Source organism: Protobothrops mucrosquamatus, unplaced genomic scaffold, assembly GCF_001527695.2.
Source record: "Protobothrops mucrosquamatus isolate PMUCROS unplaced genomic scaffold, P.Mucros_1.0 scaffold41, whole genome shotgun sequence".
Classification (NCBI taxonomy): domain Eukaryota; kingdom Metazoa; phylum Chordata; class Lepidosauria; order Squamata; family Viperidae; genus Protobothrops; species Protobothrops mucrosquamatus.
Window position 1 is genome coordinate 320,795 of NW_015386423.1, and position 11,859 is coordinate 332,653.

Here is an 11,859-nt window from a genome sequence, read left to right on the forward strand (position 1 = left end):
TTCTAGGTCCTGACAGTTAGAACAATTAACCAGTGGAACGACTTGCCTCTAGAAGTTGTCGGTGCTCCATCACTGGAGGTTTTTAAGAAGATACTGGACAGCCATTTGTCTGAAATGGTATAAGGTTTCCTGCCTGAGCAGAGGGTTCGACTAGATGACCTCCAAGGTCCGAAGGTTGAAATAATGATAATAATAATTTCCAAATCGTTCACTTCCTGTTTGTGGACCTATTATTTCTGTTGGTTCGACGTCTCCTTGTACTGCGTGGACGTTCAGTCTGAACAAAGATGTTCGGGTTATTCGTTTCTGTTCGGTGAAAGTCAACCCCCGAACATATCGTTCGGTACCAAACATATCAACGTGGAGTGAGAATAAACTGCAATACTAGTTTGTTACACACAGAGAAATGCCCGTGGCTGGATTCACAGCCGAACGAACGCTAGGGCTGCTCTGAACACACACAGACACACCCCAGTTGTAGCTTATTCACAGCTTTTATTTGTTTCCAGTCGACTTCAGGCCCACCGACCCACAATCCGAACACCTGGATAATAAAGTCTTAGCAGTTCTGCTTTGTAACAACTTGCAACAATCCCTTAAAAGGCTACTTGAAGGAAACCCCCAAAAGTTGTCTTTCCCCCCTCTTTTCTTGCAGAGAACAAAAATCCTCAAACCCTCCAAAAAGACCACCGACCGATTGCTGAGAAATTAAGGAAGCACCTCCTTCCCTCCAGGTTTGAGACCCTCCTCCTGAGAGCCCGAAGATCTGGAACCCAGGGCACTTTTCTTTAAAAAATATACTTTGAAAAATAATGTTCCATAAAAATACTATTGTTTCTAGTCAAACACAGATATTGCAATATCAAGGGTTAACTGCTTTGTATTCTCTCTATAAAATGTGAAGAGTATTTGTTACATGGAGAGATGTAGAAAAAAACCACCAAGAACTTCTAGAGTATCACAAAAGCAGATACAAAACGAGCAAGGTCAGTTGTGGGGAGAGGAGAGAGAGATTTGGCTAAACAATTATGCTCAAGTCAGGAACGGCCTTCTGGTCTTGCTTGGGCATCACAAACCTCTTTGAAAGACTGCTTTCCATGCACGGGTTTATCCCCCAATCCCTCGCCACGATGGCCAAGGAGCAGGCAAGTTGCACCCAAGCGCATAATAAATATTCGTACAAGATTTAAGTCTCCCATGCTGATTGTTTTCCCCCAAATTAAAAAGATCCAGTGAATTAACCCAAAGACACAGGCAATAAAAAATGTAAACGACGGTTTCCCCACAAAATGTTTTGTTGCTATATAAACCGCTAACGGAATGAGGGCTGATGGTGCTAAAACTGTATTAAGAGCATCTTAATAAAGTATACCATCTGTACTGAGTGGCATGGGGAACGTCCAACTGGTAGTACAGAGCAGGTCCGATGGAGCCGGGGAAAGGGAAGCACCCCTTTTCGCTGCCCCTGCCCCAAGGAAGAGGTTTCCAGACCGAACGAGGCAAGACAAAAGTTGAGGAGACGGCCACAGCCGCCCTCCGGGAGCCAACGGGCATGGCAAGCGGCGCATGGCTCCAACGCAGGAGAGTCAGGCAAATCTGCAGCAGTTCCTGTCTGCTGCTCGGCAGTGTCAAAGGCCCTCAGTTCTCCGAGAGGGAGAGCGCCAGGGCTGCCTGTAAAGCCGCTTCCTCATCAATGTTATAGTCCTGGAAAGAAAGCAGGAGAATGTTGTAGCAAAGAGCAGAAGAGCCCCCACTTTCCATGCAGGGCAGGCTGGAGTTCAGAATGACCTTAGAGGTCATCTAGGACCCCTGACTCTCTGCAGAATCCACTGATACGCCTCTGCTAAAGTAACCATCCAGCCTTTGCTTGACCATCTCCAGTGAAGGACACCTCATGTCTTCACGAGGCAGCTTTTCCTCTGGCTGATGGTTCATATTGTTAGATCTAGCTTGAATCTCCTTCCCTGTAGTTTTGACCCACTGGGTCTGGTCCTACCCTCTGAGCAACAGGCCTACTTCCTCTTCTGGGTAACCATTCCTCAGAAATGTGAAGGCTGCCTTCAGTTCTCTCTACTGCAGAGTACACCTGTCCAGACCCACCCACGAAAGGCTTGGTTTCTAGACCTTTCACCATCTTGGTGGTCCTCCTAGGAAATCACTCTAACCTGTATCACCGTCCTTTAGGAACTATGGTGCTAGAATTGGACACAGTAGTTCAGATAGGATCTGACCAGGAGGGAGCAATGATTTTTGAAGTCTGTGCCTATTATTGCACCCACATTGGTGCGGCCAGGTGGGCAGGTGGGGGGGGGGGCACAGAAAAATACCTCTGATGCCAATACATTCTTGTGACCTTATTTGAGGCCACCAGGATGGCAGGGACTTGTACAAGAGCAGGACATTAAGAACACTAAAAGGAAACCACTCCAGTGTTGCCAAAACTCCTCCCACAAGGGCAATTTGATCTGCTTTTATTATTAAAGGCGATTCTCATGCTGCCTTGGGGTCTGGAAGCAGCAGACACAATCCACTGAAATAACATGCTATGGAATGCAGTACCCACCACAAACGTGTCATAGGAAAACTTGTGCCTGTGCAGGAGATGCTGTAGAAAGTTGGCACTCTTGTAACTGGGGTCCCCCCAAGGCATGGCTGAGCAGACTGGACAGACCTGGAACACCCAGGGAGAGAAAAAGAGGACAGTCAACAAAGAAGAAGAAGAAACACTCAATTCCAGGATCAAAGTGACAGTTAGAAGCAATGGTGTGATCGCTTCATGGGGAAAAAAAGAAAACAGAACAATTTCCTGTTGTCCAGCATGCAGAATCCAGCTTCGAAAATACATGTTTTGCTAGCCATAAAACACCCTAAATGCAGATGTATTAATATTCTATTCTCTATAAAATTTCAGAGACAAGTGATGATATTAAAACCAATAGCACCATCAAATAAAGCTCCCAACAGTCACAAGATCATACACAAATCGAGCAATTAAGTGAAGCTGGGACAAAGGGAGGCATGCTTTTAGATCCCCGGGACACTTCCATGACTTTACATGAGGAAAATACACCACCAGTTTTGTTCCTGAAACACAGTTAATTTCTTTAGCAGCTTCACATGAAAGGGACAAGATAGGCATAGCCTTTGCAGCAGCAGAGAAGCATATTTGCCACTGCAGCTGCAGAGGTGCATTTTATTATCCCTGGTTTATAAAAGCACGGCAGGGCACTCCAGCTATGGCATAAACAGGGGGAGGAAATAAGCAAAAGTTCTCCCGCTTTTCAAATAAGAGACTACTTCCTTCTTATTCTCAGTTTTTGGCTAATTTGGCTTTCCGTTTCAAAGGGACATGAACACAACTCACCACTTTGTTAGGGTCACTGCGGTGATTCTCCATGCAGTGTTTCACTAGCTCCTGCTGATCCAGGTTCCGCGCTCCACAATAGGGACAGACAAACGTGGATCGGTTTGGAATATTGCTGAAAGGAACAACAGCACCGCTCAGTGACTAGAAGATGGTTGGACCTAAGTTCAGCATGCTGGCTGAGGAATTCTGGGAGTTGAAGTCCACCCTATTCTGGGATTTTGGGAACCGAGGTCTACACAATTTCAAGCTGCTTAACTTGCGAAACACTGACCCACAAGGATAATACTTCCAACTTCTTTATTAAAGAGATGCTGGACTCTCTCTTTCCCTCCTAACCTTGCTTGAGAGTGCAGGAGATATTCTAAAAACTGGAAACCAGTGAGTTGGGGAGGGGCTCGAAGCTGCAAAGAAGGAAATACCTTGGAATAGGTTGGGATGTTGGGACGACAGGCACAAACTTTGGACAGTTGGCCATTTGTTCCTGGACTTTTGCACATGATGTGATGTGAGATCTCATCTTTGCAAGGGTCACCTGGGATACAGGAAGGATTAAGAGAGGATGGATATCCATTTGAAGCCTTCTGTATTTTTTTTTTACTGCAGGCAGTAAAAAGCAAGCCGGCTTATAATGATCTAGCTTTGCTGCCTCTGCCTAAGTGCACAAGCCCTTAAGATTACCTTTTTACTGCAGCCTCGACATGGTGCCTTGAAGGAAGACAGTTGCTTTTCCACACTGGAGGCCTTCTCCACCTTCTTGGGGTCAAAGGGCATGCGGCAAAGGGGACAGAGAGGAGATGGAACTTGGAGACAGGGCTGCAGGCATTCCCCACAAAATCTAAGGAAGAAAGAGGTCTGATTTCTCCCAGAGTCTGGAGAGCTGTGGGAAAACTGCCCACAGTGCTCAAAAGGTAATGTGAAGAGGGGATGGATTCCCCTCCCAAGATGGAGGGCTGGTGGGCTTCAGCCAAAAGGAAGCCCAAGGACATGCACTAGATCAGGGGTCTCCAAACTGGCCAACTTTAAGACTTGTGGACTTCAACTCCCAGAAGTCACAAAGTTGCTAACTTCGGAGACCCCTGTACTAGATCATGATCCATGCATCAACAAAACTGAAGAGATGCTTCGGAGCATTTGCTGCCTCTGTGGATGAGGGTCTCCTGATTTTAAGGCAAGCCACGCTGTCCTGCCCTTGCCTTCCCGAAATCAGGAATTCCTCCCCAAGCGCCAAGTGGAAACCCCAGTAACCTTACAAATCAAGAATGCGGGAGCAGAATTTGGCCCCCTCCACGGTGAGAGGGGAAGCTGGACCCCTTGGATGCTCCCCTGGGACTGCTGTTCACGGGCCCGTCCGGGAACTTCAGCTGCAGTTGCTCCCCCCCCCAAAAAAACACCTGGAGGGCCCACTCTGCAGCCCCCCCATGCAGGGGGCCTCGCGGTCTGGCTTCGCCCCCCCCGGCGCTTTCTGTCCGGGGCCCTTGACCCCCACTCCTCCACCACGGCCCCCTCCCCTCAGCCCCCCCGTCTCCCCCCGCTCACGTGTGCCTGCAGGGGGTGATGCGGACCGGGCGCTGGTAGACCTCCAGGCAAATAGGGCAGCTGAACTGGGCCTCCAGCGCGGCGCCGGGTTCGAGCGGGTGAGGCGGCGGCGGGGCGGGGGCGGCGCCCGGCGGGCCGGGCGCGGAGGGCGCCTCGCGGGACCCCCCCGCCGACACCAGCAAGCTCCGGAACATCGCGGCCGCCATCGCGGAAGGGGAGGCAGGCAGGGAAAGCGGCGCATCCCAACTACGTCATCGCCCCCGCGACCTCCCCGCGTCCCAGGCCGGGACGATGCCGGAGTTGCCCCTCGCCACGGCTCTCGCGAGACTTGCCGGCGACGCGGCGCCATCGCGGTGCGCGGGCGCGCGAAGGGCCCCTCTGGGAATCGTGGTCTCCCGGCCGGGGAAAGGGGCGGGGGAGGCCGCTTAACGTCATCAGGAGGCGCCGGCGGGACTGCGGCGCTCCACGTGGCCGGGGCGGAGGCGGCGATGTGCGACGGCGGCGGTGCGGGCGGCTGCGGCGGGGAGCCGCTCCCGAGGGAGGCGCCCCAGGGCCGGTGAGGAAGCTCCGCCCGCTGATCCCGAGTCCCCGCGGTCGTTGGCGGAGGGGAAGCATGCCAACAATCCTTGGCTTGTTGAACAAGCCACCATTGCATGAGCCGATAATGGGAAGGCTACTTGCGGACATATCCTAGTCATAAGCAGTGGCTTGTTAGGCAAACTGGGCTTGAGCAAACCATGACTCGGCACAGCTGCTCAGCTTTTAAGGCGGGTAAGCTGCAACTCCCAGAATCCCCCAGGCCGTGGATGGATTGATGGGTAGGTAGGCTGGGGAATTCTGGGAGTTGAAGTCTACTCATCTGTAAAGTTGCCAAGGTTGAAAAGCACTATTTATACTAGAAAGGTACTGCCGTGTCGGAGAGATACAGGAGGAGGATAAGATTTGGGTATCGGATAAGACTCTTTGCAGCCTGATCTTCACTTTCTCTTCCCCAAGCTGTGACTCCAAATGCATGAAGTGCAAGGAGGGCTCCCCGGTGGTGATCATTCGTGCTGGAGATGCCTTCTGCAAGTGAGTGCAACAGGCAACTGAGGGTGAGGTGGAGAATTTTGAATAATTCAGAACGGCTCTCCCCATCCTGGTGCAGAATTTTTTTTTCCTTGGCAAGGAATCTGGGCTTTTCCCCACACTGTTTCACGTGCTTTGCAGGGGCTGCTTCAAGGACTACTTTGTTCACAAATTCCGTGCCATGCTTGGGAAGAACCGCTGCATTTACCCTGGAGAGAAGGTCCTGTCCTATCATAATCTTCACTGCTTCAGGGCAAGAGAGATGGGCAGGATGGCAGCTAAAAGCGGGAAACAAATTTTGTGATGCTTTCTCCCTACTGTTTTAGGTTCTCCTGGCTTTTTCGGCGGGTCTTGCCTCCAGCTCAATGTTGCGGCAGGTGCAAGAGGTATGTTTGACCTCCAAACGGGGGGGGGGGGGCAGCCAAACAGCAGAAGCCCCTAGAACAGCAGCTTCCAATCTTTTCTATACCCCTGGAACGCTTCTATATTCTCGCACTCCTTACAAAAGTTCTAAATAACGGCAATGAATTTTGCATATACACTATAATTTTGAAGACCCAAGTTTTCGCACCCCCTGGAATATCATCTTGCATCCCTGGTTGGGAACCCCTGCCCTAGTAGATGAAGCATGATAACCTGGGCAAAGTTTTTGAACTGAAGCCTGTTTTGCTTCTCCTTGTCAGGGTCTCAACCGAGAAGCAGCCAAGAAACTTCGCTTCAGACCAGGAATAATCTATATTGACGGTTTGTGGTGGCAGCCCTGTGCATGCTTTGGGGGATGGAGTCAGTATGCATGCAGTTTGTTTTAACTGAAACGTTGCGGCTTGTGAAGATGGCCACTTTCCTGAGAGATGCAGAGGGGTGTTTAGGGAAGTTGATTTCCAAAGTGGATCCCCTTTAATCATATTAACTGTTGAGCATTACTGTGCATTGAAAGGTTGAAATCAGAAGTGACCCATCCTTCTAAATCAGGGGTGGGCAATTATGTCAACTTTACAACCTGCAGACTTTAACTCCCAGAATTCCTGGTTGGTTCAGGAATTCTGGGAGTTGAAGTCCACAGGTGGTAAAGTTGACATAGTTGCCCACCTCTGTTCTAAATCAATGGGCAGATCTAGTATCTCCCATGACTGAAGATACCGTGGCAGAGAATGTTCCCAGGGCTGTTGAAGTTCTTTCAGACTAGCCACTCACCTTACTGACAGTTTTGGTTTTGCTGTGCAGAGGGAGCTGTGTGTGGACGGAGCTTGGATGAGCGAGAGAAAACCTGCAGGCAGGTTGAGGCTATCCTGCGAGCCACAGGATTTCCCTATCATCTGGCGTTCTTGGAGGAGGTAAATATGGCTGAGATTCAGCACCCTCATTGCAGCACATTTTGATGTTACGGCATCAACAGCAGTGGCCTTAGTCAACTGGCGGGTTTGATGTGATTTGCCTGGAAGGAAATTGTATTATTAGTACTAGTATTGTTCAGCAAATTAAATTAGAGCAGGGCTTCACATCCTCAACAATTCTGGGGCTCGCTGGGGAGTTTTGAGAGTTGAGCTCCACATATCCTGAGGTTTCTGAGATTGAGAAACGCTGAATTAGAGCATCAGAAAGGCAGACACTAGGAAGACCCCAGGCAGGGCAGTATTATCCTTCTTCCATCAGATGTTGCTAGTATAATCCTTTATGTCCTGAGAATGAATTCTGGCCCAGATTAGTTTGCCCACTTTTGCATTATGGAAGTAAAATAACAGAGGATCAGAGAAAAACTTGTGAAAAGAGAAGCTGATAATATAGATGCCCTTCTAGTACTGTCACTTTCAGAAAAAAAAATAAAGGAAAAGTGACATTAAGCTTGACAAGGCATGAAAGAAATACAATTCTGAGTTCTGTAAAAAGCAATTGTAGTTTGTGCAGGCTTCAGTCAATGTTTGACCCAGTTATATCCTTGTGTTCTTTCATAGGCGTTTGACCTTCCCACTTCTGTCCTGAACTCGCTTCCCCACAGTCCTGCTGACCAGGCTCCCAGCTACAAGGAAGCAGTGGCTGATTTCACAAGGTGGCAGCAGCAGCAGCAGGGGAAGAGGGGGGATGCAGACACTTCCCTGGAGGCCCGGCTGGCAGAGTGTAGCACGCCAGGCTGCTCGTGGCAGGAACGGTTGGCATTTCTGGATGATGCCGGCTCTTCCCCTGCTTCCCACATGGAAGAGCTGGCCCGCCTCTTTCGGGGTGTCAGATCCTTAACTGCAAAAGAGGAGCTTCTGCAGACTCTCCGGTGAGCTCCTTGCTCAGATCCTGAGTGATGATGTTAATGCCCACAATGTGGGCTGGATGAGGTCCCATCGTGAGAATGATGAAAACTAAAAAGAAGCTTTGCAGACACACATTCTTGTTGTCTAGCCCTCTTAACAGAGGGTCATTCAGTGCCATATCCTAGTTCAGGAGCCTCAGGAAACAGGCTGCCGTTCTTGATAGAAGGATGTCTTTGCAAGCAGCCCCTAACCAGACTTAGAGAGGGTTTCATAGTCAAAGGCTGCTCACTCTGGTCCTCCTAGATTGCGGATTCTGTGGTATTCTGGGTGGCTGTTTCTAGGAAAACAACAAACATTCTGTTGTTTTCTGGGCCCCTGGTTGGATCCCAAATTCTTGGCTGAAATGGGAGAGATCTCTTTGCTTTTTAGGACCCACCTGATGCTGCACGTGGCTCGGAAAAATGGATACACGAAGGTGATGGTGGGAGATAGCTGCACCCGTGTGAGCACCAAGCTGCTGACCAACCTGTGTCTGGGACGTGGGGCCTTCCTGGCTATGGACACGGTGAGAACAAAGTGGCTCATAGTGTCCCCCCTCTCTCTTCTCCCCCCCCCCCCCCCGGGACACAGCTTGCTCCATGTTTTGGTCTCATCAGGAGATTCCTTGCCTCGCTCTTTGGTTTAGACATGTTCATCCTTGCAAGCCACTGCCCTGAGCTTTATCAAGCCAATTCTGGCCCCTGAAGAGGGAAGCAGACCTGACCTAAACCTGCATAGAGTCAAGGGGCTAAGACTGCACATTTCACCCAGGATAAGCCCACTGACGAATATTTTCCAAACAAACAGACTGAATAATACTATAGAAGAAGAGCCAGGTCATTGTGAGAGGCTGTGGCCAGATAAACCAGTTGGAGCTTTCCCTATTAGCTCACTCTCTGTTCCAGAATCCTCCTGAGATGTTGTGGTACAAGGGTGCCGGGTGCCTCTGAGCAGCTGTGCCTCTCTGGTCTCTGATCTGGCCCTGCTCACCCTCCTCTTCTTCCTTGCCTTTCTCCTTCCCCAAAGGGCTTCTTGGACAGCCGCTATGGGGACGTCCTGATCCTGCGCCCAATGCGGGAATATCCTGCCAAAGAGATCGCCTTCTACAACTACCTCTTTGGGGTGCCCACCGTCTTCACGCCTGGACTGGACACCAAAGTAGGCAGTTTGGAGTTTGGCTGGAGGCAGAGTGGAAGGGGACGGCCAGGGGGATCTGAGCAGCCGTGACACATGCTTTCCCTTCCCCCAGGCCTCGGACAGAGCCAGCATTCACCTTCTGATGGAAAGCTTTCTCTGCAAGCTGCAGTCGGAATTCCCTTCTACCATCAGCACAGTCTACCGGTGAGTATCCCTCCCTTCGCCCAGTAAAGGACCAACTGCTGGATGAAGTGCCCGGTAAACGATCAGCAGTGTTGTCCATTAGGCACGACTCCCTTCCCACATCCTCATGGACCCTCTTCAGCTCTGGCTACATCTCCCGGCTTCTGTGGGCAAAGCAGAGCAAGCTAGAAAACAGATTGGGGGGGGGGTTGGCTTGCTTTCTGAAAATCCAGCTGAGCCTTCTCTGCCTGCGTTTAATAGGCAGGATCCTTTCAGCTCTCGACTGCAAGTGCCCTCTTAAAACAAGTGGCGTCTAGTCCCAAAGGGGTTTTATGGCCTCTTCAGGAGGTGCAAGTAGCGTGAATGGGGGAGGCGGGAGGTGGGCTTCCCTCCATCTCTCCCTGATGCCCCCTCTGGTCTCTGTTCCAGGACAGGAGAGAAGCTGAGTGCAGTTCCTCGAGAGGTTGAGTCTGATGTACTGGCGGCACCGGCCCACTGCCTCCTCTGCCTCTGCCCCCTGGACACCAATGTTGGTTAGTGGTCTTTTTTTTTGGGGGGGGGGGGAGACCCACTTCTAGATTAACTTTTGGTACCTGCTGGGGGTTCTAGAACAGGCAAGGGCCGAGATGCTAGCCAGATCTTTTCGGTGTCAGAGTTACAGCCAGTCCTTGGAGAAACCTGGGAATTGAAATGGGGAGGAAGGGGTTGTTTCCCTCCCTGTTGTTTTGCCAAACAGGCATTGAGATAAATGCAAACTTGCTGCTTCAGCAAGGAGAGTTTACTTGCTAGAACGGAAAGATCCAGACGTGACTGCCTGCTGGCTTAACATGTGCAGGGGAACTATCCTATCCTTGAGCCCTGGATGCTGTGAGGTTCACTTACCTGCAGTGCATAAAAATCCAGCTTCAGGCGTCACGGCTTTTGCCTCCTGGCCCAAGGACCAGCTGTCAGAGGCGGTAATTCTCCTTTCCTCCCAGAGGACGGATCCTCCTTGCAGGCCACGCTGCTTTCAGAAAAGCTCAGCCGGAGGCCTCCAGGTGAGGATGGATGTTGCGGAGAGAGGACCCAGGCAGGGTGCTGCGGAAAACCCCCAGTAGGAAGGTAAGAGCCCTCGTAAAGAATGTACTGTTGGATGTGGATGAGCCCGTCGTAGCCCCCTCCCCAAGTAAATCCCTAGTCAGCACAGGTGACTGAGGTTCTGCTTTTCCCCCAGTGAGACCTCCCAGCTTGTCCCGTTGCTCTGCTATGGCTGCCGGCTAACAGTCAAGGAGCTGGTAAGTGTGCAAGGAAGGGTTGTGCAACCAGAAGGGCCCGTGTATGTGTTGACGCACAGGTGCGCAACTGCTTTCACGGCTGGGCCGAGGCAGAAGTGACCAGGCTGAGGACAAGCAGCACTCTGGCTTGAAGTTTGGAGAATTTCTGGGGTTCCATGCTGGCTTTTGAGGCACTTCAGTTTATGTGGTGGGTGGCTGTTGGGATGCCCTGCTACGGGTTGATGGTAATTGAGGGGCTACCCCTTGTAAAGTAACAAGGCCGGTGGATCCTTCTGCCCCTGCTCACTCCAAAATTCCTTTGCAGAGCTGTGTGGAGTCTCTACCCCCCTACATTCATGAGGAGGCCAAGCACCAGCGATGCAGGTATGGGGCAAAGTCGTTACCTGAGGAATTTGTGCCAAGAGAAATGAGACCGTGTTGCTCTTCTCTGGGGCAGCAATGCAGCCCAAAGAGACTGTTGGGTATTTGCAACTGTTTTGTTATTGGTGCATTGATGTGCTTTCCTAGCCCAGTAACAAAATGGGCCCAAGAAGAAAAGCCAGCTCAGAGACCCCAAGTCCTCACCAATTCAACCTGAGCTACATCCACTCCCCCTGCCGAGGCGCAGACATCAGTGGCAAGGACAGAATTGGCAAAACAGGGCAAGGGGACAAAGGATCACCCTAATGGGACGCTGCTTGCACTCCTGCAGCTGTTGGGGCCAAGACAAAAAGGAGAAGTCCTTGAAGGATGCGTTTGAACTATGGCAACTTTTTAAGATACCTAGATTTCAACTCCCAGAATTCCCCAGCCGGCACGCTATTCGAACAAACCCTAGTCTAGAGTGATACGCAAACTCAGGTTTGCAGTGATGCCTCTTTCTCTTCCTTCGCAGGGCTGTGATGAAACAAGAAATCCAGGAATTCTTGCTTGAAGATGATGGTTAATTTGCATCGGTGCTTTACAGCAGGGATCCTCAACCTTGGCAACTTTAAGACTTGTGGACTTTAACTCCCAGAATTCCTCAGCCAGCAAA

At 50.7% G+C, this 11,859-nt stretch overlaps 2 protein-coding genes across 2 annotated transcripts; one reads left to right on the forward strand and one right to left on the reverse strand.

Moving 5' to 3' along the window:
- Nucleotides 1-1,638: 1,638 nt before the first annotated feature.
- Nucleotides 1,639-5,109, reverse strand: RNF166 (ring finger protein 166). The gene is made up of 6 exons (XM_015811458.2): nt 4,904-5,109; nt 4,046-4,202; nt 3,787-3,899; nt 3,365-3,479; nt 2,564-2,671; nt 1,639-1,704 (listed from the first exon to the last, which is right to left on the reverse strand). The coding sequence occupies exons 1-6, from the start codon at nt 5,107-5,109 to the stop codon at nt 1,639-1,641; spliced, it is 765 nt and encodes a 254-aa protein (XP_015666944.2).
- A 1,046-nt stretch (nt 5,110-6,155) lies between these two features.
- CTU2 (cytosolic thiouridylase subunit 2) lies at nt 6,156-11,782 on the forward strand. Its single transcript, XM_015811459.1, has 13 exons — nt 6,156-6,191; nt 6,298-6,357; nt 6,655-6,715; nt 7,196-7,305; nt 7,924-8,234; nt 8,641-8,776; nt 9,277-9,408; nt 9,500-9,591; nt 10,000-10,103; nt 10,548-10,671; nt 10,784-10,844; nt 11,149-11,207; nt 11,719-11,782. The coding sequence occupies exons 2-13, from the start codon at nt 6,337-6,339 to the stop codon at nt 11,768-11,770; spliced, it is 1,263 nt and encodes a 420-aa protein (XP_015666945.1). The 5' UTR covers nt 6,156-6,191; nt 6,298-6,336; the 3' UTR covers nt 11,771-11,782.
- Nucleotides 11,783-11,859: the final 77 nt, after the last annotated feature.

Excerpts from the sequence above, each read along its gene's own strand:
- CTU2 (XM_015811459.1), top strand. The coding sequence starts at position 6,337 with ATGTTGCGGCAGGTGCAAGAG. Across the intron at positions 6,358-6,654 it reads TGTTGCGGCAGGTGCAAGAG|GGTCTCAACCGAGAAGCAGC; the intron begins GTATGTTTGACC and ends TCTCCTTGTCAG. Across the intron at positions 9,592-9,999 it reads ACCATCAGCACAGTCTACCG|GACAGGAGAGAAGCTGAGTG; the intron begins GTGAGTATCCCT and ends TCTCTGTTCCAG.
- RNF166 (XM_015811458.2), bottom strand. The coding sequence starts at position 5,109 with ATGGCGGCCGCGATGTTCCGGAGCTTGCTGGTGTCGGCGGGGGGGTCC. Across the intron at positions 3,900-4,045 it reads GTCGAGGCTGCAGTAAAAAG|GTGACCCTTGCAAAGATGAG; the intron begins GTAATCTTAAGG and ends CCTGTATCCCAG. Across the intron at positions 2,672-3,364 it reads GCAGTGACCCTAACAAAGTG|GTCTGTCCAGTCTGCTCAGC; the intron begins GTGAGTTGTGTT and ends TGGGTGTTCCAG.